At 45.8% G+C, this 24,133-nt stretch overlaps 1 protein-coding gene across 1 annotated transcript in view; it reads left to right on the forward strand.

Moving 5' to 3' along the window:
• TMEM50A (transmembrane protein 50A) overlaps nucleotides 1–24,133 on the forward strand; it is a 43,683-nt gene that overhangs the window by 13,577 nt on the left and 5,973 nt on the right. The window contains exons 3-6 of the mRNA XM_078681261.1: nucleotides 3,950–4,062; nucleotides 6,158–6,225; nucleotides 8,068–8,160; nucleotides 10,385–10,451. Coding sequence (XP_078537387.1) covers nucleotides 3,950–4,062; nucleotides 6,158–6,225; nucleotides 8,068–8,160; nucleotides 10,385–10,451 — 341 coding nt within the window. The remainder of the gene's footprint in view (nucleotides 1–3,949; nucleotides 4,063–6,157; nucleotides 6,226–8,067; nucleotides 8,161–10,384; nucleotides 10,452–24,133) is intronic.

The following is a 24,133-nucleotide window of genomic DNA, read 5'->3' on the forward strand; positions in this document are numbered from 1 at the left end:
CAGTGTATTTTATTGAGAGGAAAATCCAAGAACAGAAGTGAAATATTAACATCTTTTTGTGGGCTTGAAAAAAGTACAGACGGACAGGAGGACGGTGTTGCAGCTGCTGAGATGGGGCTCGGGAGCATAGAGTGTGGCGTAACAGGACAGTGGGTGGATGGTTGGGTTGGGGGGGGATGTGAGGCTTAGGTTCGGAGCTGCCGTCTTTGGAGGGGGTGGGGTTGGGTTTGGGTCTAGGCATGGTTTATCGTCCTGGGGCTCCTGTGGAAGCATGCAAGGGGGGGACACAGTGTTTAGGAAGCCTGGGGAGGAGGCAGCGAGGAGTTTTCATTGCTGAGTTAGGGGGAGCTCTGCATTTCTGCTGCTTTGGCCCCTGGAGGTTCGTGGTTAAGATGGAGGAGACAGATTGGGGATTGGGACGGAGGCGCACCTGGGTGTGCAGTGGGGGGAGGGGCAGTAAGTTGGACAGCTGGGGAGGGGATAGCGAGGGGTCTGGCGGCAGGACGGATGGGGAGGCGATGCCGTAGACAGAGAGGACCGTTGCGGCGGGGGGGGGGGGAGGGGGTAGTCATCATGCCAATGCCTTTATCCTTCAGAGGCCGGTTGGGTACAGTGTCTGCGGTCACTCGGGAGACATGCAGGCGCTGTCTGGGAGGGGTGAAGGGGGTATTGCAAGGGAGGATGCGGGGAGGGCTGAGGGTGATGGGTGCAGGTATTGCCGAGCAGATTGTCACCTTCAGGGGTGGCATGGATGGAGTGACCTGGGTTAGCCGGGCAGAGGGTGTGCGGTTTCACGGGGCGGAGGGGTGTGGGGCTCCATTTTGGATGAGTGAGGGAGTGTCGCAATGCTCGGGAGCAAGTGGGGGCGCCTGTAAGGGGATTGTGTCCCGGACGGCGGGAGGTTAAATGGCGGTATAGGAATGCTGGCGGGGGGGGGGGAGGATTGGGAGCATGTAGGGGTGGAAGAAGCAGGTAACAGTGGGCAGGGTCTCAGTGGAGGGGACGAGCCTTCGGGGCTAGGCTGGTAAATCAAAATAGCAAACTTACACGCTGACTAGGGTTATAAGGGGGCAAAAGCGCGCATGGGGCAGCAATTTACATAGCTGAGGTAGAGATAGCAAAGGGTCTGATTACAGGGTAAAGGAGGGAGGGGACTGGGTTGGGGGGATGAGGTCGTCCAGGAAAAAGACTGTGTCAGATAAAGATATCAGGGCGTGCGGTAGTTATTAAGGAGCTTTTATTGGAGGTCAATGGGTGGGGCAGAATCAAGACCAGAACCGCCTACCATGGGGCGCGCTTTGAAGTGAAAAACGTGAACAGGGATTGTGTAGCTCTACTCATACCGCACCAAATAATTTAACATTTGTAACGTTTTATTATTAAAATACCTTTTCCCTTGAAAATACCAAAGAGACACGGCAGGAAGTCATGGACTCATACTGCAGTGCAGCGTGACGTTCGGATGACGAGTAGGGTTACGTAGTAGACATAGATGACTGTTTTTGGTGCAATGCTGCTGCAACGCTTGCCTTGCATTAATAAGAACTACCCGGTAAAGCCATTGTAATATCTCTGGAAGAGCGCCATGTAAGATCTCGGTGGGGGGGGGGGTTTGAATGGCGAAATAATGTTTTAAGAATTCATAAATGAAAGAGCCCGGTCCAATAAAGCCACAGACGGGCGCAGAATAGAAATGAAATGCTGGCGGGGGAGGGAGGGGCGAAAGTGTGTTCGAACGTCCCTCCACCCGGGTTCCGAAGTGATTAAATACAGCTACCGATGAAAGAGCGGGGACGCTCAGCCCGCGCTGCAGCAAGCCTGCAGTAAAAGATCCATTCAGAAAGTGAAGCGACTTGGGGCGTGTTGTACATTCAGAGAACCACGCATCTCCCGTACTTCTAAGGGAAGGGAAGGCTGGGTATGATTTTTGTTGAAAAAATCAATTTATCAGTAATTAATAAGAAATGAACACGCTGTAATGTGCAAAAGCTTCTAAATGATGCCTGTGAGCTACGTGTTTCATCTTCCGAGCTGCCCTGCTCGTATTGTGCATGGTAATCTTAGAGTGTGGAACGCTCTCCGTTCCAGGACGAAAATAATGCAAATGTTTATTTCCTAAATAACTACGAAGAGAAAAAGTGTGATAAAAATGTTCGCCACGCCAATTGGTTGGGGGAGAGACAATATTTGAAGATAAATTAACATGTTGGACAAAAACACCTAGCAGTAACAAGCAAAACAAGAAAAACAAGTTAAAAAAAATAAAAGTACACTGGGAGGGGGGAGGAGAAACGTGAGAGAAGGCCTGGCGGCCGTCAAAGTGAAAGTACGGCCGGCCGGCCGTGGGCAGTGAATAAATTAGGGGAGGAGAAATGCCTGAGGCAGAGCGCACGCTGGGGGATGCCTGTGGGAGGGAGGCAGATGGCTTTGATGTGCACGCGCTTTTCACGGGCACTGCATGGAATCGCCCCGATGGTTAAGCTCTGGTTAAGCCCCTATATTCTCGCAAGCTCAATGCGCAAGCGCATTGACAGGCGAGACCTAAAAATGGCTGCCAATTTTCACCTTTGAACCATAGGTTAATCGCACTGACCGATGTTGAAACCTCATTTCAAAATGAAGATCTCCAAGCTTGGGCTGATGAGAAGAAGCTAATTCCAAAAAATCAAACAAGTTTCAGAGCAGGTTTGGGGACAATCACAAACTCATCAGTACTAAGTATATTAACAGAAAAAGCTGTACATCAAAAAGTCATTTATTTGCCTGCTTTGTAGATCTCAAAGGTGCCTTTGATAGAGAGCCTCTTGGACGCCTCTGTACAAAACTTACAGGATAGGTTCTCCCGGGAAAATTGCTTAATGAAATCATCACCCTGTATTGTGAAACATGCACATAGATTAAGATCGGAAATAGGTGTAAAGTAACAGCCAAAATACGTACAAGCCATGGATTAAAACAGGTCTGTGTCCTAGCCCCCACCCTCCACAATTTATACCTGGCCGATCTTAACCAACATCTGGCATAAGGCGAGGGATTTTACCCAAAATTCGAAACAGTAAAAATGAGGGTACCTACAATATGCTGATGATCGAGTCCTATTAAGTCAGACACCTATTGGGCTTTAAAGGACAATAAATGCATTGGTCAAATATAAAGAACATGAGGGATTAAAGATTAATTTGAACAAAACAGGAATAGTTTGCCTAGTAGACACAAAATTCAAGTCCTTCCCATGGAGAGCAAAGGACAAAAGCATGGAAGTAGCAACAGCTTACAAATATGTTAGGATCCATGTGGAACGCCAGTTCTCTTTTAAAATACACCTAGCTTTCCTACATACTAAATAAGGTACAGTCTTTGATTTATGCATGTAAGTGGTTAAAAAAAATCTCGATTGTTTGTCACATAAGTATCAGTTTTGAATGTGATACAAACAAAAGTGTACAAAACCATCTTTCGCATGCCCAAGTCAAGCTCTCCACATTAAGTACGGTTGGAACTTTGAGTAAAAAAAAAACCAACAAATACAAAATTGGAATGCTTTTGTCAACCTCTTAAGGGTCATTTTGCGCAGCAATGAGCAGGTCGTTGAATAAACTATACTTGTCAGAGATGGTGTACATCAAGGGGGGTGTGATGACCCCTTGATTTGTAATGGTTTTACTTAACTGTGCAATAAACTTTACTTTCTTACTTACTGTGTCCGTTACCCCTAGGACTGAGTTCTTAGTTGAGAAAAACTGTGAATTATTTGAGAACAGTGGGCCTTTCTGCTTTATCAGTGCCGTATGGTTCAGCTATACAAATGTGTCGGCCCAAAATTTAGTACCATGATCCAAATTGAAAACCAGATGTATTTTAATTAGGAAGACATTATGCAGACTTCTCTATTAATGTGTTCGCAGTGCATTTTTCAGTGTGTGGAGTTTCATATTATGTATCTAAACAGTTTTTTACAGGATGGTGGATTATCATAGATGCAGCTGTTAAATATCCAGACATGGAACGATTCAATCACTCGTATCATGCATGTGGCGTTATTGCAACTGTTGCATTTTTAATGTAAGTTCAACATTTTCTGCAGACCTTTATCAAAAATGACATATAAACTCATGATTATGAAAATGGTTGAATGTGTATTTTCTTGTAAAGTGGTGACTAAAATGTTTATATAAGATCTAAATAATATACTTTATAGTGTACGGCAACAGTACACTCTCGCACAACCATTCACAAGCAGCATTACGATGAATGCCTTTGTCAGTAATTCCTTTGAAAAACTATGGAGTTAGGCCCCTATGGACACGTGGTTAGGCTGGACCCTATTTAAATGAGAAAAACACAACCATGCCTAAACCACCATTATTTTAAACAAAATTCAATAGGCCAAATAACCAATTGTCTAGTTTGACCAGGTAGATTTATTTATACCAATTTTTTATGTCTATTTTTTCAAATTTTTATAGAAACATTTTAAGCAGATAGGACCACTGTACATTCATATATTTACACTGTTAAACAATACAATTTACAAACAAAAAATGACAAAACAAAAAATCATTAGAAAAAAATACATTCTAGCATCCTACACAAGACTAATCAACAAGAATGTACATCATATAATCATGTGCCTTGGAATGTGATACTTAAACCAATTCAAAACTGAAGGAGTTGTCAATAAATGACCTGTTGTCAGTAATTCCAGCAGGGGCTGCCATGGTATGATAACATATTATAGAGGCATGTGCGAATAGTGAGGGTGGTGAAATATGGGCATGTCTGAGTTCCTGGACCTTATAAGGAACTTGGCCAGCTTTCTAAGTAGTGGTGCAGAACTCCTCATCTGCTTGAGATATGATAATGTGGTTGGTTGGGGCACGGGAGTATTTATCCTTTATATACTACCAGTGTGACTAATGTTTTCTTCGAGCATGCAATATAGTATGATGCCATTACTCTCCTGGTATCTGTTCCAGAAAATATCAGTTATAGATCTATTAGGCTTATTTTCTAATGTCGCAATAGCGTCAGTTTTCCTAATTTTATCAAACTCCAAGGCCACGTAGGGCTCTGTAAACAAAGCACATGCAGTCTTTCAGACTTTCACCTGTGCTCTGAAAAGCCTAGCTTTTGTGTGATGCAGCGTACAGTTATAGGTGTGTTCTGAGCGTGTGTGAATGGTTGTGTGTTTGAATAGTGTGTTAAGTATTCTCCAAGATAAAATATGAGTAATCGTACCATACGTGATTTTATCAATCTGCTTTGGTGCTTCATTGAGTTACAAGAGACCTGTCCTAGGACCTCCACCTTAATGGTGTTGTAGAACTGTTATTTATTCTTTGTTCTTTAAGTGATCTTTAAGTTACTATGGCAGCCCCGTGAAATGGGTGATGATTGACCAGATTAGCGTCTGATCTGCAGATAGTGGTGTCAGATCCGTGTAGGGTGTAGCTGCCACACTGTACAAGTAACACATAATTGTCCTATGTATTTATGATCTGGCTCAGTATGCAAAATATTTATTTGCATTTTTAAATACGAACTTGAAATTCATCAAAGATGGAGATTATAAATGCTAATTCAAGTTGATGAAGATATTATTGATATGGCTCAGAGATATGAAATGGCATAGGAAGAGAGGCTGTACTAAGTAGATAAGCACACTTGGACGTTACAATCTATTGTTTAATGGTAACTTAATGACAACTACGTTTTATATCCAAGTTAGGTTATTTATTCATTCCCGCTTAGTTCATTGGAACAAATTGAGAATAAGTCGGTGAAGAAAAATGATGAACATTTATAAATGTTTTGTTTCAGCAAACGGAACCTGTTCTATAATTCCTGCCAAAGCCATTTTATAATAGATAGTATGGCCATTAACATATACACAGTTCTTCTCCATGGATGCGTGAAAAATGGGCGTTAGGGCAGCATTGTATATGACATCGGAGGAAATAATGATGAACGGACACTGCCTAAATTGAAACCTGTGTCCTGCATATGACATGCTAGTCTTAGCAGTGAGTGCTCAACCCACATACTCTTACTGCTTGAAGATTCATTTCAAGAGTCTTAATGCAAATGCTGGTGAGAACAATGCCAGATTATTTGGTCATAAAAAGTAACATATTAGTGTGTTTGCATTCCCTTACAGGATTAATGCAGTTTCTAATGGGCAAGTCCGGGGAGAGAGCTACAGTGAAGGGTGCTTAGGCCAAACAGGTAATACAATAAATATTTCTGTTTTTTACATTGATAAATATCTCTATCTTCTTATTCTGTGGCTAGTTTGTATTCCAGCATTACTTATTGTTCAGTATACTCAAATGTATTTGTATCACAAGCATGCTTAAGACTTGGCTTTCCAGAGATGTAGCACATGGTTCATAATAGGAAAGCTTGCCCCTTTTTGCTTTATCTTAATTTTTAGATTTGACAGATCAAGTGGGCCGAAGTCCCCATTAATATATAAGTGGCATCCAGCACCTATACCTAAAACAAGATAAACCCTGCTCTTGCCACATTTGGGTCAAGGCTTGTCTATTGTAATTTCTTATACTTTTGGCCAAAATGCTGACAGTCCTAAAAGAGAAATTCAATCCACAAAGATGGTTTACAGGCGCCAGGAAAAATTCTCCTAGACTCCCAGGTCTGTAATTGCTGCACTGGCTGCAAGTGGTATACAAGGCCCCGTTTAAAAGTACATGTATGCTACATGAGTGAGTCAGAGGACTTTGATCCCACAGGCTGAACACCCACAATTGACCATCTCGAGATCAGAAATTAAGTTAAAACGAAAACCTTTTAAATTTTTTTTTTTTTTAAAGTGTCATGGTCATCTACTTGACATATACATCCAACTAGATAACGATTTGGTTGACAACATCATCACCAAACATCTAGACCTTGTAGAACTCTGGATGAGAAAAAGCTCTGTCTGCCTAAACCGATCTTAAAAGGACATGCTAGTTGTGGGTGACCAGGATCCCGCTTCTCTCCCTTTTCAGTACGACCCACTGCCTACACTAAAAGACTAAAATTCAGGGGATCAACTTTTGACTCTCTTCATTCACCACTCAGATTAACAAAATGGTCAAGGGGTCAGCATGTTACTCTCCACAGCCTGCTTCTCTTGTAAATCACATCAAATTGTACTTACAGGATTTTTGGTTTTGGGATGGAGCAATAAGTATGTTGTGGTTTACTCAGGTCTGCCAAAGAATTCGTTTGACAGGTTGCAGAGACTCTAAAATCAAACTGTTTAGAAGTTCTTGAATAAAAAAATTAAAAAATTAGGTACGTTTTAGTGTACCAATAGCATATATCATAAAAGTAAAGACTGCCTTTGTAGGTAAATGATTTACAAAGATATTTTAAACTGTAACGTGGTATTCTGTGCAAATGTTTGCTGAAAATTACTGATGCAAGTTTACTGATCGAGCAAGTCTTTACTTCTAAGCCGAGGCATGATAGCTCTGACTTGAAGCCAACATATTTACTAGGTATAAGAGCAGCCATATCATATGATTTAAAAGTGGATTAATGCATCACAATTACTCTATTTTTGCCACTTTGTCTTTTGTAGCTTTATTTATTAAACAGTTTTGTATAACAGCAAGAGATATGAGAGTACGTTATTTACATAGTATCATGAGAACGATACAATGGTCATAGAGAGACGTGGACCAGGGGGTCGACATTGGATATTTTGCATGAGTCTCAGATAGTTTCTGCACAAGGGAAGGGACAGTAAAACAAATGATGAGCTGAACTTACATGGCAGTCTTAAACAACTGTTTGAAGATGATGTCAAATCCTAAAGTATTTGGGGGGTTTCAGTCACAATCACAAATTAGCTGGTTCAGGAATGCTATCTTGAAAAAACGTACATTTTATTTTTCAGACCAAATGTTTGCATGAGTAGACACATCATATAGATTCAATAAAGAGCTTGTTGACAAACTATTGTTACAGAAGGTACTTTTCTTATGATAATAATAACATTTAGTTTTGGTTTCATAGTTTGTATTCCGTGACTTAGTAGAACTTCTTTTTACTTTTCAGGTGCCCGCATTTGGTTGTTTGTTGGCTTTATGCTGGCTTTTGGATCCCTGATTGCTTCTATGTGGATCCTCTTTGGAGGATATGTCGTTCAAGGTAGGGGCATTGTTTCAAAGTGCAAATGGTAAAAGTAAAGGAAAAACTAAGCTTCTATTCACAGCAAATAATGACATTAGAAAACGAGATAAATCCGGTGTTTCACTTAGTGTATGTGTAAAAGTGAATTAGTATTCACTGATACAAGTGGGATTCTCGCAATGCCCTTCCCTGCCTGAGTGTGTAAATGCCTTCAAATCGCAAAAAAAACTTTCTTGCTCTAATTTTTTGCTATCACATTTACCTTCTAACAATCATTTTTTAAGAATGCCATTAAAATCAATAATTCGTTATTGCTGGTGATATGTGGGGGTGGAAAGAGCATGAGGGGTGGGAGGGCAAAGGACAAAAGAAGGAACAAGAAGCACCTTTTTCTTAAGTGACTCGGTACAAGAGATACATTGCCTTCTTTTACATTATTTCCACCCTGCTCTCCAACATTTGATCTGCAGTGTCCTCGCTCACCACAGTCCACTTTGGAATATTGTCACTCAAAGTTTAGGAGTGCGTAGTAAGTACTAGTCGTGACCTCCAAGTCCTCAGGAAGTGGGGCAGAGATATCTATATTCACAAGGTTGCCCTATGAAGGTTCTCTCACTGCTAGTATGGGGTGCTGCTTTCTGCTGAATGGTGAATAGAGGAGCATGTGACCCATGATGGGCAGACTAATCTACATGCATTTCGAGCGGTGTAGACGTACCCATTTTTGTGTGTTTGGAGTTAGTTAGTCCTGGTAATTTACTTCTTTATGGTACGAGATCAGAGATTACGACCTCTATTCTGTGGTCATAGAGTGTTCAGGAAATACTTGTGTGCTTCTCTCTTGACCCCCATGTTGCTCTCTTCCTTTGTGTGCGGTTTTCTCTCTATGGTGTGCTTCTTCCCACCATACTCTCTTGCTACTGTGTTGCTCTCGTCCTCGTGTTCTTCTGCCACACACCCTATTCCTCTCTCTTATGTGCTGCTTTTTTGCCTCCTTCCCACCTCCTTTCTGTTGCTGCTACCCAAATGCTGCTTCTTTGTGGTATTTTTTTATTTTTTTTTGGAGAGCCAGATAACAATGTGCTGCCATCCACTGCCTTTCAAGTTAGTGAACACTATTATTATTTATTTTATGATTAATCTTGGATCGGAAAAACAAAAATGGTGCCCGCATAATTTCTTATGCATGCGCGGTGCTGCACGTGCACGCCTAGGAAACGATGCTGCCCGTCACCGTGTCATCATGCTTTTTCTTCTTTCTTTTTTTTATTTTAGTCCAAAAGGCGAGACTCTTTTGGCTGTGACAATACTTGTTATCCAACAAAGTTTAAAACCTTTATTTTTTTCTATTAGTGGTATGTGGTAACATACACCAGATATGTTTTGCTTTTTTTACGGTTTGGATATAGGCTAGAAGATGGAGGGTGAGAGCAGGCTTCTGGCAGTAGACCCATGGCTCGCTCCAAATCTCAGGAGGGTTGCCGTAACATAAAAGGCTTACCCATTAGGCACTGTTGGAAAGTTTTCCATTCTTTGAAACTGAGGGTAGATAAAACCTGAATATTTAAATGGAGTAAGCATATGGCCATAATTGCATCCAGCCAGTGTTTGCTTTCAGAAGTTGAACTACAGTGATATTAACCTTTTTGGTGTTGTAATTCACTACAGAAAATTCTTGCATGCACAATTGCTGCTGTCCTCGTCAGCAGCAGCTTCATCAAGTTTGTGCACTTGTTACAAGCTAAGTTTAGGCCTATTAAACATGAATTCTACGTATTTGGGTTTATGGCTACATGACATTCACTTCAGGTGTTATAATTACCTAATTTACCTTCCTCAAAGTAGTTTTGTCTGTAATATGAATCTTGAGTGTATAAGTGTCCAGGAAGTATTGCCACCATGTATACGCCATCTGGAAAATAATTAAATTGGTTGACCAGTCAGAATACATTACAATAATCTAAATCACTGCTTTGTGTTGAAAGCCTTCCTGATGTTGGTAAAGCTGAAGTGAAGGATAATAAAGCAGACACTAGTGGGGAGTGTTGTGTTTACTTGCGTAGGTGGGAGATTACAGATACTAATCGCCTATTCCCCTGAACTAACTGAAAATTAACCACCGTTAATTTCCCTTCCCTGTTAATGAGCACCATCAAGGTCTTCTTCAGAGGGCATTATAGCTTAATGTTCATTTATTTGAATCAATTTTTGTAATCTTGACTATAACCCGTTTTTTATGCAGATGATAAATCAAAAGAGGTATATCCTGGAATCGCAGTTTTTTTCCAAAATGCATTCATATTTTTTGGGTAAGTCCAATTTCTTTCCTTTGATTTACGTTCATCTTGAGATTTTACCCTGTACTTTACTATTTTCAGCTTCAAGTAAAAAATACTACCACAATGTTTGTTCTCAAATAAACCAAACCGCATTACCCCATCTCGTTATGCCAAACCTCCGTGTTGTACAACGTATCTACGTTCGAGTGAATTATTTGGTTCCATTTTAGTAAAGAGCTGAAAGTTATCTAATATACATATATTTTTGGCATACACATGCGTTTGTGTAGGACATGATGAATTTCTCCTAGGAACTTGAGTGATATGCTCTGTGGCTTGGGAGAGGTGCCACATTGTTTGCCCACCAACGGAAAGTAATCAACAGCAGGGCATGTTTTGTCTTTGTTTGCCAGTGTCTCAAGGGAGCTCCTGCATGAGAGTGTGTTTGGGGGCGAGGGGCAATGGCACTCCTTGTTAATTAAGCCCTTGACTTTCGGAGAGATTAAATAGAGATACTAAGTATATGCCAGATATAATGGATTATTTTGGGTGAAAAGCATGCACAAAAGCATATTTCAATGCAAATCTAAATTCTAGAAACATAGATGCGCTCCATTGTCTGAGAGGAGGGGAAAACTGTGAATTAAACAATCTGGTAAGCAAAGAGCTTAGTATCTCTTGGAGGGAGAGTCCAGGTAATGACTCCAGACTTTTATCAATAGTTGTCTTGTAACACAGGGTTGACAGTTAAGTTACCCCATGGTCACCCTTTGAAACATCGCTTAGCTCTTTTCATTATTTTAAATGATGGCTTTGTACTGACCAAGCCTTGCTGTTTAACTTCTTTTGCAGACCCCACTTGACAAACACTACCGTGGCCTAGAGTTTTTTTAGTTTATTGTTATTATGCATGATTAATAAAAACCGTTGCATAAACTTATTAACGAATCAGTTTACGTAATGCGATGCAAGATAAAAAAAAACTAAAATCATCATAAAATGCATCATATTAAAATGCACATTTTAGGGCTTTTACAACTCATCAGATTTAAAGTGCCAGTATGCTTTAAGATGTAGTTTAACACGAGCCTTTCAGGTTAAGTGAAAGTAAGAAAACGGCATAGCTATGCTGTTATTCAGTGTCCTCTTGCATTGTGCACTTAAATCTCTCTACCACTGTGTCAAAGAATTTTGTACGTCTGCAGTTTAGCTGTGTTTCCAACGGATTAAAGCACACTTTTACTGCCGGCCTACAGGTCCTAATACCGTTCTGTTTGAGTATTGGTCGGAGTAAGGTGCGTCTTACATCCTTTAGCTTGGGGCAGATGCAGATGATGTGCATAAGGTCCTCGTTTCCTTTTTCGTAAAGGTGGCAGATCTGCTCTCCTGATCTCCTTTTCCAGGGCGGCAGTGTGGAAGAATTGGTAAAAAGCCAAAGCAGAGTTTTAGGACCTTTTCCTTTATCCTCATTTTGACTCCTTTTTTTAAAATGAAATTGAGGTTTAAAAGAACTTTGTAGTCACTAAGCACTATCCAGCCATAAGCCCTTTTAGCCAGTGTTTCTTCATCGTCTGTAACCATTCTTGTTACTTTTGTTGCAATCTTTTTAAAGCTCTTGTGATCTGTAGAGGTTGGTCAGTCCCAGTCGTTTTCAAGAGTCAAGCAAGTACTCCCTAGTGGGTGATTTTCCATGGCATAACAGCTCGTTCGAAAGGTGCGAGTTTAGGGATCCTGCTTCGGCACCTCTGATCTTGTGCCAATTTTTTATATATGCGCCCCTCCTTTCCACCGATTGTTTTTGTAGCCCAAATCTAAGCGTATTTAGGTAGGTGACACATAGTTTAGGAGATGGAAAATTGCTCTGTGGATGTTGGTTGATTGTTTTATCTAAGGCTGCTAAATCTCTCCCTTGCATTAATTCTCTCCCATATGTTAGCGTTGGTTGTAATTTTGCTCGAATCACCTGTAGTAAAGAGTCCAGGGTTAGGTTGTTACCTGGTCTAAACACTGCCCGTCCAAGTACCAGTTGATCTTTTTCCTCTTATGATAATTTACTGTCATAATGTTTGTTTTCTTTGGATTTATATTTAGTGTATTACTTTGAGAGAAACTATTAGTGGCATTTTGGAGATGTTGCAGGCTAATAGAAGTCAGCCTTAAAAGCGCCAGTTCTGTAGTAGGGGATCTCTGTGTATAGTCATAATCTAGTGAATAGTCCCGCCCATGTGCGTGGACCCCGGAGCAATCAAAAATAATCTCTTACAGTGTCGAAAAATGCACAGACACTTAAGAGAGAATTTAAAGACAGATAATGCAGCCTAAAAAAGGCTACACTGTCCAGTACTTCAACTAGAAATTCCACCATAAAATCCACAAAAACAGCAAAGCCTGTACAGATTTCCCTTGCTTTAACAGCAAAGTCCCTCAGGAATGATAGAGAGAAGGACCTGGACAGACAAGCCCCATAGGCTGCCATTATGTGGCTCAGAACAGGATACTGTGCCTTTAAGAGAACTTTCCAGAACTTCACAGTATCCCAGAATGCCCTGCAGGTCCCAGTTACTTTCAGTTCTTTTTTCCGGCTCCTGCAAGCAGGACCCTGGAGCATTGAGCTCTCCCTTTTCAAGGGTTTATTGGCGTTTTTTCACTGTAAAATCGATTTGAGTACTTTCTAATTACTTTTGGGCTTTTCTTCTTGGTGTTTTGCACTCTTTTTATGTCAAATATGCCTTCATTATTTGACAAATGCCCGGAGTGCTCCAGGAAGATGGCTAAGTCAGACCCTCATGAGGTGTGTATCCTCTGCCTGCCCTCTTCCCATGTTCCAGAGGAGTGTGAGATCTGTAAAGGCTTCTCTGGCAGGACCCTGAAAGACAGAATGAAGATCAGACTTCAGGGCCTCGAGGAAAGAAGGCTGAAGGCGCAAGGTGGGTCTGGAGGGGCTTCATCTGCCCATGCTGAGGCCTCTTGGGGGCTCCCCAGGGGCAGGAAGTCCAGCAAACATCCCCAGTCTCCGTCTGGGTCGGTAGCACTGACCACGGCGTCGAGAGGGAGGTCCACGGCCGGTTCCCAGTCTCCCCAGGGCTCTGGGTCGAGAAAACGTCGCCCGTCGACGTCGAGGGACTTGCACAGGCCGCCGTCGAACCCAGTGACGGTTTCATCATCATCGTCGTCTTCGGCGTCGACGTCGAGTGATCGGCGTTGATGGGCCCTGCGTCGGCGCTCGCCGTCGAGGCGACACCGCCGATCACCGTCGACGAACAGGACGTCGTCGTCGTCGAGGGGCTCCTCGGCGTCGAGGCCTCCGTCGAAGCGGAAGAGATCTCCGTCGAGGAAGAAGTCGACGTCGAGGCGGTCGAGGTCGCCGTCGAGGCGGACGAGGTCGCCGTCGAGGCAGTCCAAGAGGTCGCCGTCGAGGCGGTCGAGGTCGCCGTCGAGGCGCAAAAGATCGCCGTCGAGACATAAAGGATCGTCGTCGAGATGGTCGGGATCGTCGTCGAGGCATAGAAGCCGTTCGACGCCGACGCATGGAAGACTGTCGACGCCGAAGGGGCGCTCGACGTCGAGGGATCTACGTTCAACGCCTGAACACCATTCTTCGACGTCCAGGAGTCGTGCAGGCAGGCCTAGGACAGTGGGGGGCTCCCCTCAGTCCGGAAAGGATGGCGGGTCGCCAGGATCGGTGTACTCGGAGGTGTATACTCCGAAGAAGACTGTTCCGCCTCCTCCTCCGTTGCCAAGAGGTCTTCCTCCAAGGGCTCCAACCCCTCCTCCGTTGCCTCCTCTGCCGCCACTTCCAACAGGACCTAGGACCCCTGTGCCAGACAAGCCGCCTCCGGTTCCACCGAGGTCGGTCTCGTTGCCCAGGCTTCCGACTCCTCCTAAGAAGACTCCTAAGTCTAAGGAACCACCCAAGCCCAAGACGTCCGCCCCGGGGAAACCGGCGGAACGTCCCAGGCCTAGAAGATCCAGGCGGAGAGACAGATCGAGGAGTAGGCACAGGTCCTCCACGAGATCTAGACATCGCCATAGGAGGCACAGGTCCAGGTCCCGTACTACCTCTAGGACCCGTTCCTATTCGCCTACTTTGTCGGATTCCCCGGAGACTAGGGTGTCTCCGATCGACGACATCGGTACATTCCAGGAGGTTCTCCTGAGGGGGGCTGCGAAGTTGGGTATCACGGTGACGGCTCCTACACCTACGATGTCCGTGATATTCGAGACTTTGCACAAGAAGCACCTGTCTCGCCCTCTACTGCCGTTGGTGCCAGGACTGGTCGAACCTGCGGAAGAGCTTTTTCTTACGCCAGCGGTGGTGAAGGCAGCTCCATCCAGACTTCTGAAGAAGTACAGGGCGCCTGACTCGGACCCGGCCTTCCTACGGATGGACCCAGTGCCAGACTCAGTGATAGTGACGGCGGCCAGGAAATTACATTCTACCTCCCAGTCATCCACCGTGCCTCCGGATAAGGAGAGCCGCTGGATTGATTCGGCTGGAAGGAAGGCGTGTGGGACTTCTTCCACTACTATGAAGGCTTCCAGCGACTCGGCGTTGCTAGGAAGGTACGACCGTGCGCTGTGGGATTCCATGGAACAGTTTGCGGACCTTGTCCCGCGTGACAGGAAGGAGGACTTCATGGAAATCGTCAAGGAAGGGATGCTGGTCTCGAACCAGGCCATAAGCGCGCAGCGGATATCTCCCTGTTGGCCGCCTATGGCTACTGCCACGGTATCAACCAACGCCGCCATGCGTGGCTCAGACTTACGTCACTCAAGCCTGAGGCGCAACAGCGAGTGGCCAATCTGCCGTTTTCCGGTGAGACGCTATTCGGGAAACACGCAGACGACGAAATGGCCCGGATGAAGGCCGAGGCGGAAACCCTGACGGCTGTGGGCTTGGAGAAGCCCAAAGACAAGAAACCTTACCGCCAGTTCCATCGGCGGTTCGGCTCGCAGGGGAAAGGAAGAGGACAGTCTTCGGGACAACAGCAGCAGCAACAACAGCAGCAGTTCCGGAGACCCTTCCAGAAACGCCAGAGGGGTAGAGGGGGACAGCAGTCCTCTACCGCGAACAAGGGCCCGGCCGGGTCTCGACCCTGAGCGGTTACTTCCCCTTCGTCCGTTACCCGCTCCGGTGGGGGGAAGCGTTCAATTTTTTCTGGCAGAGTGGAGAAAAATTACTCAGGACAAGTGGGTGCTGAATATTGTTTGCAATGGATACAGTCTTCGGTTCACCAGCCCTCCTCCATCCGGTCAGCTCGCAGTATCAGCTGCGCGAGCTCCAGGCGGAGGCCGATATCCTGTTAAGGAAAAGGGCGATAGAAGACGTACCTCTGTCTCAAAGAGGAAGAGGTCTGTACTCCCGGTTCTTTCTGGTCCGCAAGAAGGACAAGAACGAGTTCAGGCCCATTCTGGACTTGCGACAGGCAAACAAGTGGATTCGCAGAGAGAAGTTTCGCATGCTGTCGTTGCATCAAATCTATCCTCAGTTGCAACAGGGAGATTGGCTATGTGCCATAGACCTACAGGATGCGTACTTCCATGTGCCCATTGCATGCAAACACAGGAAGTTCCTGCGATTTCAAGTCGGCACCAATCACTATCAGTACACGGTACTTCCGTTCGGGCTGAAGTCTGCGCCCAGAACGTTCTCGAAGTGCATGGCAGTGGTAGCGGCACACCTGAGGAAGAACAAGGTGTTTGTCTACCCGTACCTGGACGATTGGTTGATCAAGGCCTCCTCCTTCTTGGAAGCTCAAGCACACTTCCAGATGACGTGCGTTCTGCTGAACAAGCTGGGGTTGCACATCAACATGCCCAAGTCGGTCCCGACTCCGGTCCAGTGCATTCAGTACTTGGGAGCCTCCATCAATACGCTGTCGGCAAGCGTGTCTCCTTCGGAGGAGCGACGGTTATCACTCCTTCGGAAGGCACAGGCTCTTTTGACGACTCCATCTACTACTGTGAGGACGGTGTCTTCTCTACTGGGCTCGATGGCCTCTTGTATCTTCCTGACGCCACATGCGCGGCTGCACATGAGACCGCTGCAGGAGTGCGTGGAGGATCAGTGGGACCAGCGAAGAGGATCTTGGGACGACAAGATACGACTGTCTCTACGTGCTCTTCAGTCTCTGAAGTGGTGGTGTTCAGTGGAGAATCTCCTCAAAGGGGTTCCCTTCCACAAGGACATTCCCACTCAGACTATCGTGACGGATGCTTCTCTCCAGGGCTGGGGAGCGCACTCCGAAGACCTACAGATTCAAGGGACGTGGTCCCCGACGGAGTCCACGTACCACATCAATTTCCTGGAACTCAGAGCTGTTCACTTGGTGCTGAAGGCCTTTCATCCGTCCTTTCAGACCAACTCTCTGCTTGTACAGACGGACAACACGACAACGATGTATTACCTCAACAAGCAGGGGGGCTCGAGATCCCGCACTCTGTCACAGGAGGCGCAGGCGATCTGGCACTGGCTTCTTGCCCGAGGACTGTCGATAACGGCCACCCATCTGCCAGGTGTGCAGAATGTTCAGGCAGACGAACTGAGCAGGCTGATTCAGGAAAACCACGAATGGGTCATAAACGACGAAGTACTAGGAGAAGTCTTCGCAAGGTGGGGAACTCCAGACGTAGATCTGTTCGCCACCGCCGAAAACTGCAAATGCCGAGACTTCGCCTCCAGGTACTACCAGCCGGGGACGCTGGGGAACGCGTTGTGGATCGACTGGTCGAACAGCTTTCTGTACGCTTTTCCACCCATTCCCCTGATTCCGGCGGTTCTCATCAAGCTGTCCCAGTCCAGGGCGCGGATGATACTGATTGCCACGGAATGGCCCAGACAGTGGTGGTTCACGGACCTGCTTCACCGGTCTCTCCTTCCTCACATGAAGCTGCCGTGCAGGCCGGACCTTCTCACGAAGTTCGGGGGGCGGATGGTGCACCCCAACCTCTCGTCTTTGAGTTTGGCGGCATGGCTCCTAAAATAGTGCAATATGGCCATCTGAATCTCCCAGAGGATTGTATGGACATACTGAAGGAGGCTAAGCGACCTTCCACTAGGACTTCTTATGCTTACAAGTGGAAGAGGTTTTGCATCTGGTGCAAGTCCAAGAACTATGACCCTACGACATGCAAGGAGGATGTCATCCTTCCATATCTACTGCATCTGGCGCAGTCTGGCCTTAATGTCCATTCCATTAAGGTTCATCTGGCTGCTTTGACTGCCCACAGGAAATGCCCTTCACAGACTTCCTTCTTCCAGATCCCTGTGATCAAGGACTTTTTGGAAGGCTTGAAGAAAGTGTTCCCTCCTGTCAGGCTTCCTTCGCCTTCATGGGACTTGAATGTGGTGCTGTCCAGGTTGATGAAGGAGCCTTTTGAACCTATTCATAAGGCTTCGTTGCAGCACCTGTCCTGGAAGGCGGCGTTCCTCGTGGCCATTACGTCGGCCCGCAGGGTGAGTGAAATTCAGGCGTTGTGTTGCCAAGAACCTTCTACTGTATTTCATGCTGCTAAGGTTGTTATGCGTACTCACCCTAAGTTTCTTCCCATGGTTGTTTCTGATTTTCATATCAACCAGACTATCACTTTACCTACGTTCTTTCAGAATCCTTCCTCTCCAGCGGAAAGGTCTTTGCATTCCCTGGATGTTAGGAGGGTGCTGAAATTTTATCTGGATAAAACCAAAGATATTCGTAGGTCAGACCAATTGTTCATCAATTATGGATCAGTCAGGACGGGTCTTGCTACCTCTAAGCAGTCCATCTCGAGGTGGATTGTGTCCTGCATACAATTGTGTTACTACAAAGCTAATAAGACCTTAGGGGGCAAACCTAAGGCTCATTCCACCAGGGGCAAAGCTGCCACGACAGCGTTGCTCCGTAATGTTCCCATTGCAGAGATCTGCAAGGCGGCCACTTGGAAGTCGGTCCATACCTTTGCTAAGCATTACTGCCTGGACGCTGATGCCAGGGCAGACGCTCCGGTTGGGCAGGCTTCGCTGCGGAATCTGTTTGCACAATAGTGGCATAATTTCTTTGTTCTCCACCGCCGCTTGGTGTGGGGATGGGCTTGCCATTCTATTCACTAGATTATGACTATACACAGAGATCCCCTACTACAGAAGGAGTAGTTTCTGTCCTGTAACTCCAGTTCTGTAGTAGGGGTATCTCTGTTATAGTCATAAGCGCCCGCCCTCCTCCCCGGTGGAGAGAGATATTCATGTACGGAATGCTACAGGTGTGGCGTGTTACGCCTTCAAAAAGAACTGAAAGTAACTGGGACCTGCAGGGCATTCTGGGATACTGTGAAGTTCTGGAAAGTTCTCTTAAAGGCACAGTATCCTGTTCTGAGCCACATAATGGCAGCCTATGGGGCTTGTCTGTCCAGGTCCTTCTCTTTATCATTCCTGAGGGATTTTGCTGTTAAAGCAAGGGAAATCTGTACAGGCTTTGCTGTTTTTGTGGATTTTATGGTGGAATTTCTAGTTGAAGTACTGGACAGTGTATCCTTTTTTAGGCTGCATTATCTGTCTTTAAATTCTCTCTTAAGTGTCTGTGCATTTCTGCATTTTTCGACACTGTAAGAGATATTTTTGATTGCTCCGGGGTCCACGCACATGGGCGGGACTATTCACTAGATTATGACTATAACAGAGATACCCCTACTACAGAACTGGAGTTACAGGACAGAAACTACTCCTTCATCTGCATATAACGGGTTGGACAGCGATGTTTTCCCCAATTTCGGGGCATGTGATGTGCTCTTGTCCAGTTCCCCGGGGAGGTCGGCCAGCAAAAGATTAACAAGCATTTGCAGTGCTATAGGTCTCGCATTAGGAAAGTTTGAGCTATTGGTCTTGTAAATGACAATTTTTTTATTTATGTGTTGGTTTTGAAAATAGCTAAATTAATAGCTTTGTCATTTACAATGCCAATAGTTATAACTTTCGCAAATGTGACACCTATAGCATTTGTAATGCAACATGTTTTGTATTTACGTGACTTAGATGTATTGATATTACAAATAACAATGGCTTAAAATTTTAAAATAATTAATACTTAAATAAAAGTGATTGTAATTTATAATGGCAATAGCTTAAACTTTTGTAAATAACTTTTGTGAAGATTATGTTCAGTGTATTTTATTGTGACGAAAATCCAAGAACAGAAGTGAAATATTAACATCTTTTTGTGACATTTGTAATAAAGCTTGAATAATTGAGAGAACATATTTGAACCAGTTGTTGTTGAATGGTTGCACAGATTGATGCTGTGATGGCGCGGAGTGATGTTGTGGTGGCGACGAGTGATGCTGTGGCGTTCAGTGATGCTGTGGTAGCGCATAGTGATGTTGTGGTGGCCCTGAGTGATGCTGTGGTAGCGCATAGTGATGCTGTGGAGGCCCTGCGTGATGCTGTGAAGGCCCTGCGTGATGCTGTGGAGGCCCTGCGTGGTGATGCTGTGGAGGCCCTGCGTGGTGATGCTGTGGAGGCCCTGCGTGGTGATGCTGTGGAGGCCCTGCGTGGTGATGCTGTGGAGGCCCTGCGTGGTGATGCTGTGGAGGCCCTGCGTGGTGATGCTGTGGAGGCCCTGCGTGGTGATGCTGTGGAGGCCCCGCGTGGTGATGCTGTGGAGGCCCCGCGTGGTGATGCTGTGGAGGCCCCGCGTGGTGATGCTGTGGAGGCCCCGCGTGGTGATGCTGTGGAGGCCCCGCGTGGTGATGCTGTGGAGGCCCCGCGTGGTGATGCTGTGGAGGCCCCGCGTGGTGATGCTGTGGAGGCCCCGCGTGGTGATGCTGTGGAGGCCCCGCGTGGTGATGCTGTGGAGGCCCCGCGTGGTGATGCTGTGGAGGCCCCGCGTGGTGATGCTGTGGAGGCCCCGCGTGGTGATGCTGTGGAGGCCCCGCGTGGTGATGCTGTGGAGGCCCCGCGTGGTGATGCTGTGGAGGCCCCGCGTGGTGATGCTGTGGAGGCCCCGCGTGGTGATGCTGTGGAGGCCCCGCGTGATGCTGTGGAGATACAAAAGGGGGTGGTGATGGACGGAGCATCTGAACCAATCAAACACTCACACCCAGTCAAAAGATCTGGGTTTGATCCATCACCGTTCTTTAGCCCACTCTGCCACCCCAGTTCAGACATGGCTATATGCAAATCAGTCTGACCCTGTGCCTCATGGGAACAGTCCATCCCGAACTGCCAAGCCATGCCTTCCCTGGACCGGAAACAAGCTTCCGAGGACCGGTTTCTGGCATTCCAGCCATCTTCAGCCTGGCTTGCTTGAATCCAGTGGCAAAGTGAGCAAGGGACTCACGTCTGAGCATACCCTGCAACACTTATGGCGGCGAAAGCGATACAAAAGGGGGTGGTGATGGACGGAGCATCTGAACCAATCAAACACTCACACCCAGTCAAAAGATCTGGGTTTGATCCATCACCGTTCTTTAGCCCACTCTGCCACTCCAGTTCAGACATGGCTATATGCAAATCAGTCTGACCCTGTGCCTCATGGGAACAGTCCAGCCCGAACTGCCAAGCCATGCCTTCCCTGGACCGGAAACAAGCTTCCGAGGACCGGTTTCTGGCATTCCAGCCGTCTTCAGCCTGGCTTGCTTGAATCCAGTGGCAAAGCAGAGTGATGCTGTGGTGGCGCTGAGTGATGCTGTGGTGGCGCTGAGTGATGCTGTGGTGGCGCTGAGTGATGCTGTGGTGGCGCTGAGTGATGCTGTGGTGGCGCTGAGTGATGCTGTGGTGGCGCTGAGTGATGCTGTGGTGGCGCTGAGTGATGATGTGGTGGCGCTGAGTGATGATGCTGTGGTGGCGCTGAGTGATGATGCTGTGGTGATGCTGAGTGATGCTGTGGTGGCGCTGAGTGATGCTGTGGTGGCGCTGAGTGATGCTGTGGTGGCGCTGAGTGATGCTGTGGTGGCGCTGAGTGATGCTGTGGTGGCGCTGAGTGGTGCTGTGGTGGTGCTGAGTGATAATGTGGTGGTGCTGTTGTGGTGCTGAGTGATGATGTGGTGGTGCTGAATGGTGCTGTGATGGTGCTGAGTGATGCTGGGGTGGTGCAATATCCAGTGCCACTTTTTATATCAATTGTGCTACACTGTACTTGGCTGCAAATTAAATGGGAAAGAGTTTGCTCGTTTCCTTACCTACTCAAAAGGCAGTTTATTCCGAAAATGCAAACTTTTGGAATAAAAGGCATAGATCTATAGAGATAGTTTACGTTTACAGATGGAGGCATACATGCCTTAGAGTATGATACGAATGAAGTCAGTGTTGACCTAAAGTAGTCACAGATTGTAAGCTTATTTTGAAATTCAGTGAACAGTGGCTTGAGGCTTGAAAGAGTGAAATTGTGGTTGTATATTAGCAAGCATAATAACCATTAAACTACTTAAGTGCAGAATTGGTCTCTTGGCAAGTTGTTGGCAAGATGTGCATTTTAAGAGTTTCCACGTGACACTGTAACTGCAGAGCATGTCTTACGGTGAGAGTTCTTGCAAAAGTATATTAAGATGTCAAACATATAATAAGCCCCTGTCTCATATTTAAATGTCTAAGGATTTGAACTCATGCACGATGCTTCGTTTCTGTAAACAAGTCAAAAATTGATCTTCACTACTTTTAATTGATAAAATTACAAACGAAAAACACTTCTGACCAACACGGGGCCCAACCCGATTACAGAAACTTAATACTGTTTTAAAGGCTAGGAAAACATCAGATGTCATTTAAAGTTATACTTTTATCTTGCTAGTTTAATGTGAGGTTGCTGTGACCTCTTATTAAGACATGTAATCCTCTGCAACCCTTAGTTAAAAAGTAGGATGGCGGTGATTACAATGCCTTTGAATTCCTTGAAAGAGACAGAGTGATGTAATCCGACGGACTGGAGTCCGCAGAAGTCCTACTAGCCAATGCTCGAGCAAGATGTAAACAACATTCCACACAATGGTGCGAAAAGGCAGAAACACCAGGGGGCGGGGGGGGGGGCGGGGAAGCAGATTGCCTTCAAGCTTTCAAGCCTTTGAAGACAAATGCCAGCGGGTCGCGCACCTCATGCACTGTCGGAAGAAGCAAGCCCCTTTTACAAATGCTCTCGCGTTTGACGTGGCCAGCGAGAGGGAGGGAGGAAAGGGAGTGAGGGGGAGCCGAAGTCTTTGATGGTGGTGTGCGAGGCCAAGCGCGTGCCTGGGGAAGCTTCATGCATGAGTGAACAACATGCATTGCACGACATCCGGCTGGTTCAAGAGACTTTGGTTCAGTAGTAATAGGTTTTCGAGTTATAAATAACTTGACCTAAAAAGCAGGGGTGCTAAAACGCACCGTTGCTTTAGCCCTTTAGAGTTGGTGATTCACCTTGAGGTGCGTCCCCGCTCCTAGTTTAATCATGATCCAGGTGTCAGTGTGCAGCGATATAAGCTTGTTTGAAAGAGGTTTCGGTATCCCCTACTTTTCCAATTTCTGCCATAGTTTAGCACGGTCTACATGATCGTAAGCTGCGCTATAGTCTATGAAGCATAAGAAAAGGGGGTACTTTGCCACTTAAGCCGCATCTTTCAGCAGAGTTAGCGCCATAATGTTAGTAATGGTTCCCTGTCCTAGACAAAACCTGGTTTGGTTTATGAGGATGATGGAATTTGCCGATGCCCAAGATGTTAGCTTAGTACTATGCAGGAAAAATCCTTGAAGAACTATCTATATCAATTAGGATAACAAGTCGGTAATTGTTTGGAATATTCCTGTTGCCCTGTTTGAAAATTGGCCTGATTGTCGATCCTTTCCGTGACTCTGGAATTGTTTGTGTGTCCTCTATGTCCTTGAAGACTGGGACCAATGCTTTGCCCCAGTATTCTGCGTCTTGCTTGTACAGCATTGGAGGAATTCCGTTGGTGCCTGGGGCTCCTTCTAGCCTCCCTTTGGCTATTTGTCTCTTGATCTGTGTTTTAGTTATTTTGTATAGATCTTCGTTGCTGTTCAGTGATGCTTCGGGCCTGCTACCACTTCTATTCCAGGGTGTTTATGTCTGCTCGGGCGGCGGGGTCCTTATACGTGGCTTCACTGGCCTTTTATGTTAGTTTTCCCCTGGGCATGATGCCTCTTGGATGGTCCAATATTCCTCCTCCGCCATGTTCTCCTCTTGCGCATTGTTGTGAAAGTGATTGAATAGGTATTTTGCCCAATTAGTCTCTGTTATGTTGGAGTTTATTCCTTGGCGAGCCTGTCTTTCGTGGCTGTTAATCGTCAGCCAGAATCTGGAGTTGTTCTTAAGTTTAGAGTCATGGAATATCCTTGCCCAGAGTTTTTCATTCTCTTTAATTTCTTATTCCATTTCTTTTTTTTAATAGTACCTTCAGTTTGCGCAGGTCGCTTTGCAGGGCTAGACTTTGGGGCGTTTTGCGAAGCTGCCTTAGTGTTTGGTTTATTGTACGTTTGAGGTTCTTTGTCTCTGGTGTGGTTGCCTGCCCAGGCAAAATGGCTGCTGTTTTTCCAGTTTTCATTCCTATCCTGGTGGCGAATTTCTCCCTAAGGGCCGTTGTAAAATTCTCGTAAGGTTTTGCAGGTTGAGTTGACCTCTCATTTTCTTGGCAGAGTAGTGTTTGTGCAATTTTAGATAGTTCCTCAATTGTGTTGGGTTTTCACCTTATTAGTTTGTAATCTGAGGTGTATCCTGTGCCAATTGTATAACATGCCTCCTGTCCTTTGTTTT

This window comes from Lissotriton helveticus, chromosome 3_1 (assembly GCF_964261635.1).
Source record: "Lissotriton helveticus chromosome 3_1, aLisHel1.1, whole genome shotgun sequence".
NCBI classification, from domain to species: Eukaryota; Metazoa; Chordata; class Amphibia; order Caudata; family Salamandridae; genus Lissotriton; species Lissotriton helveticus.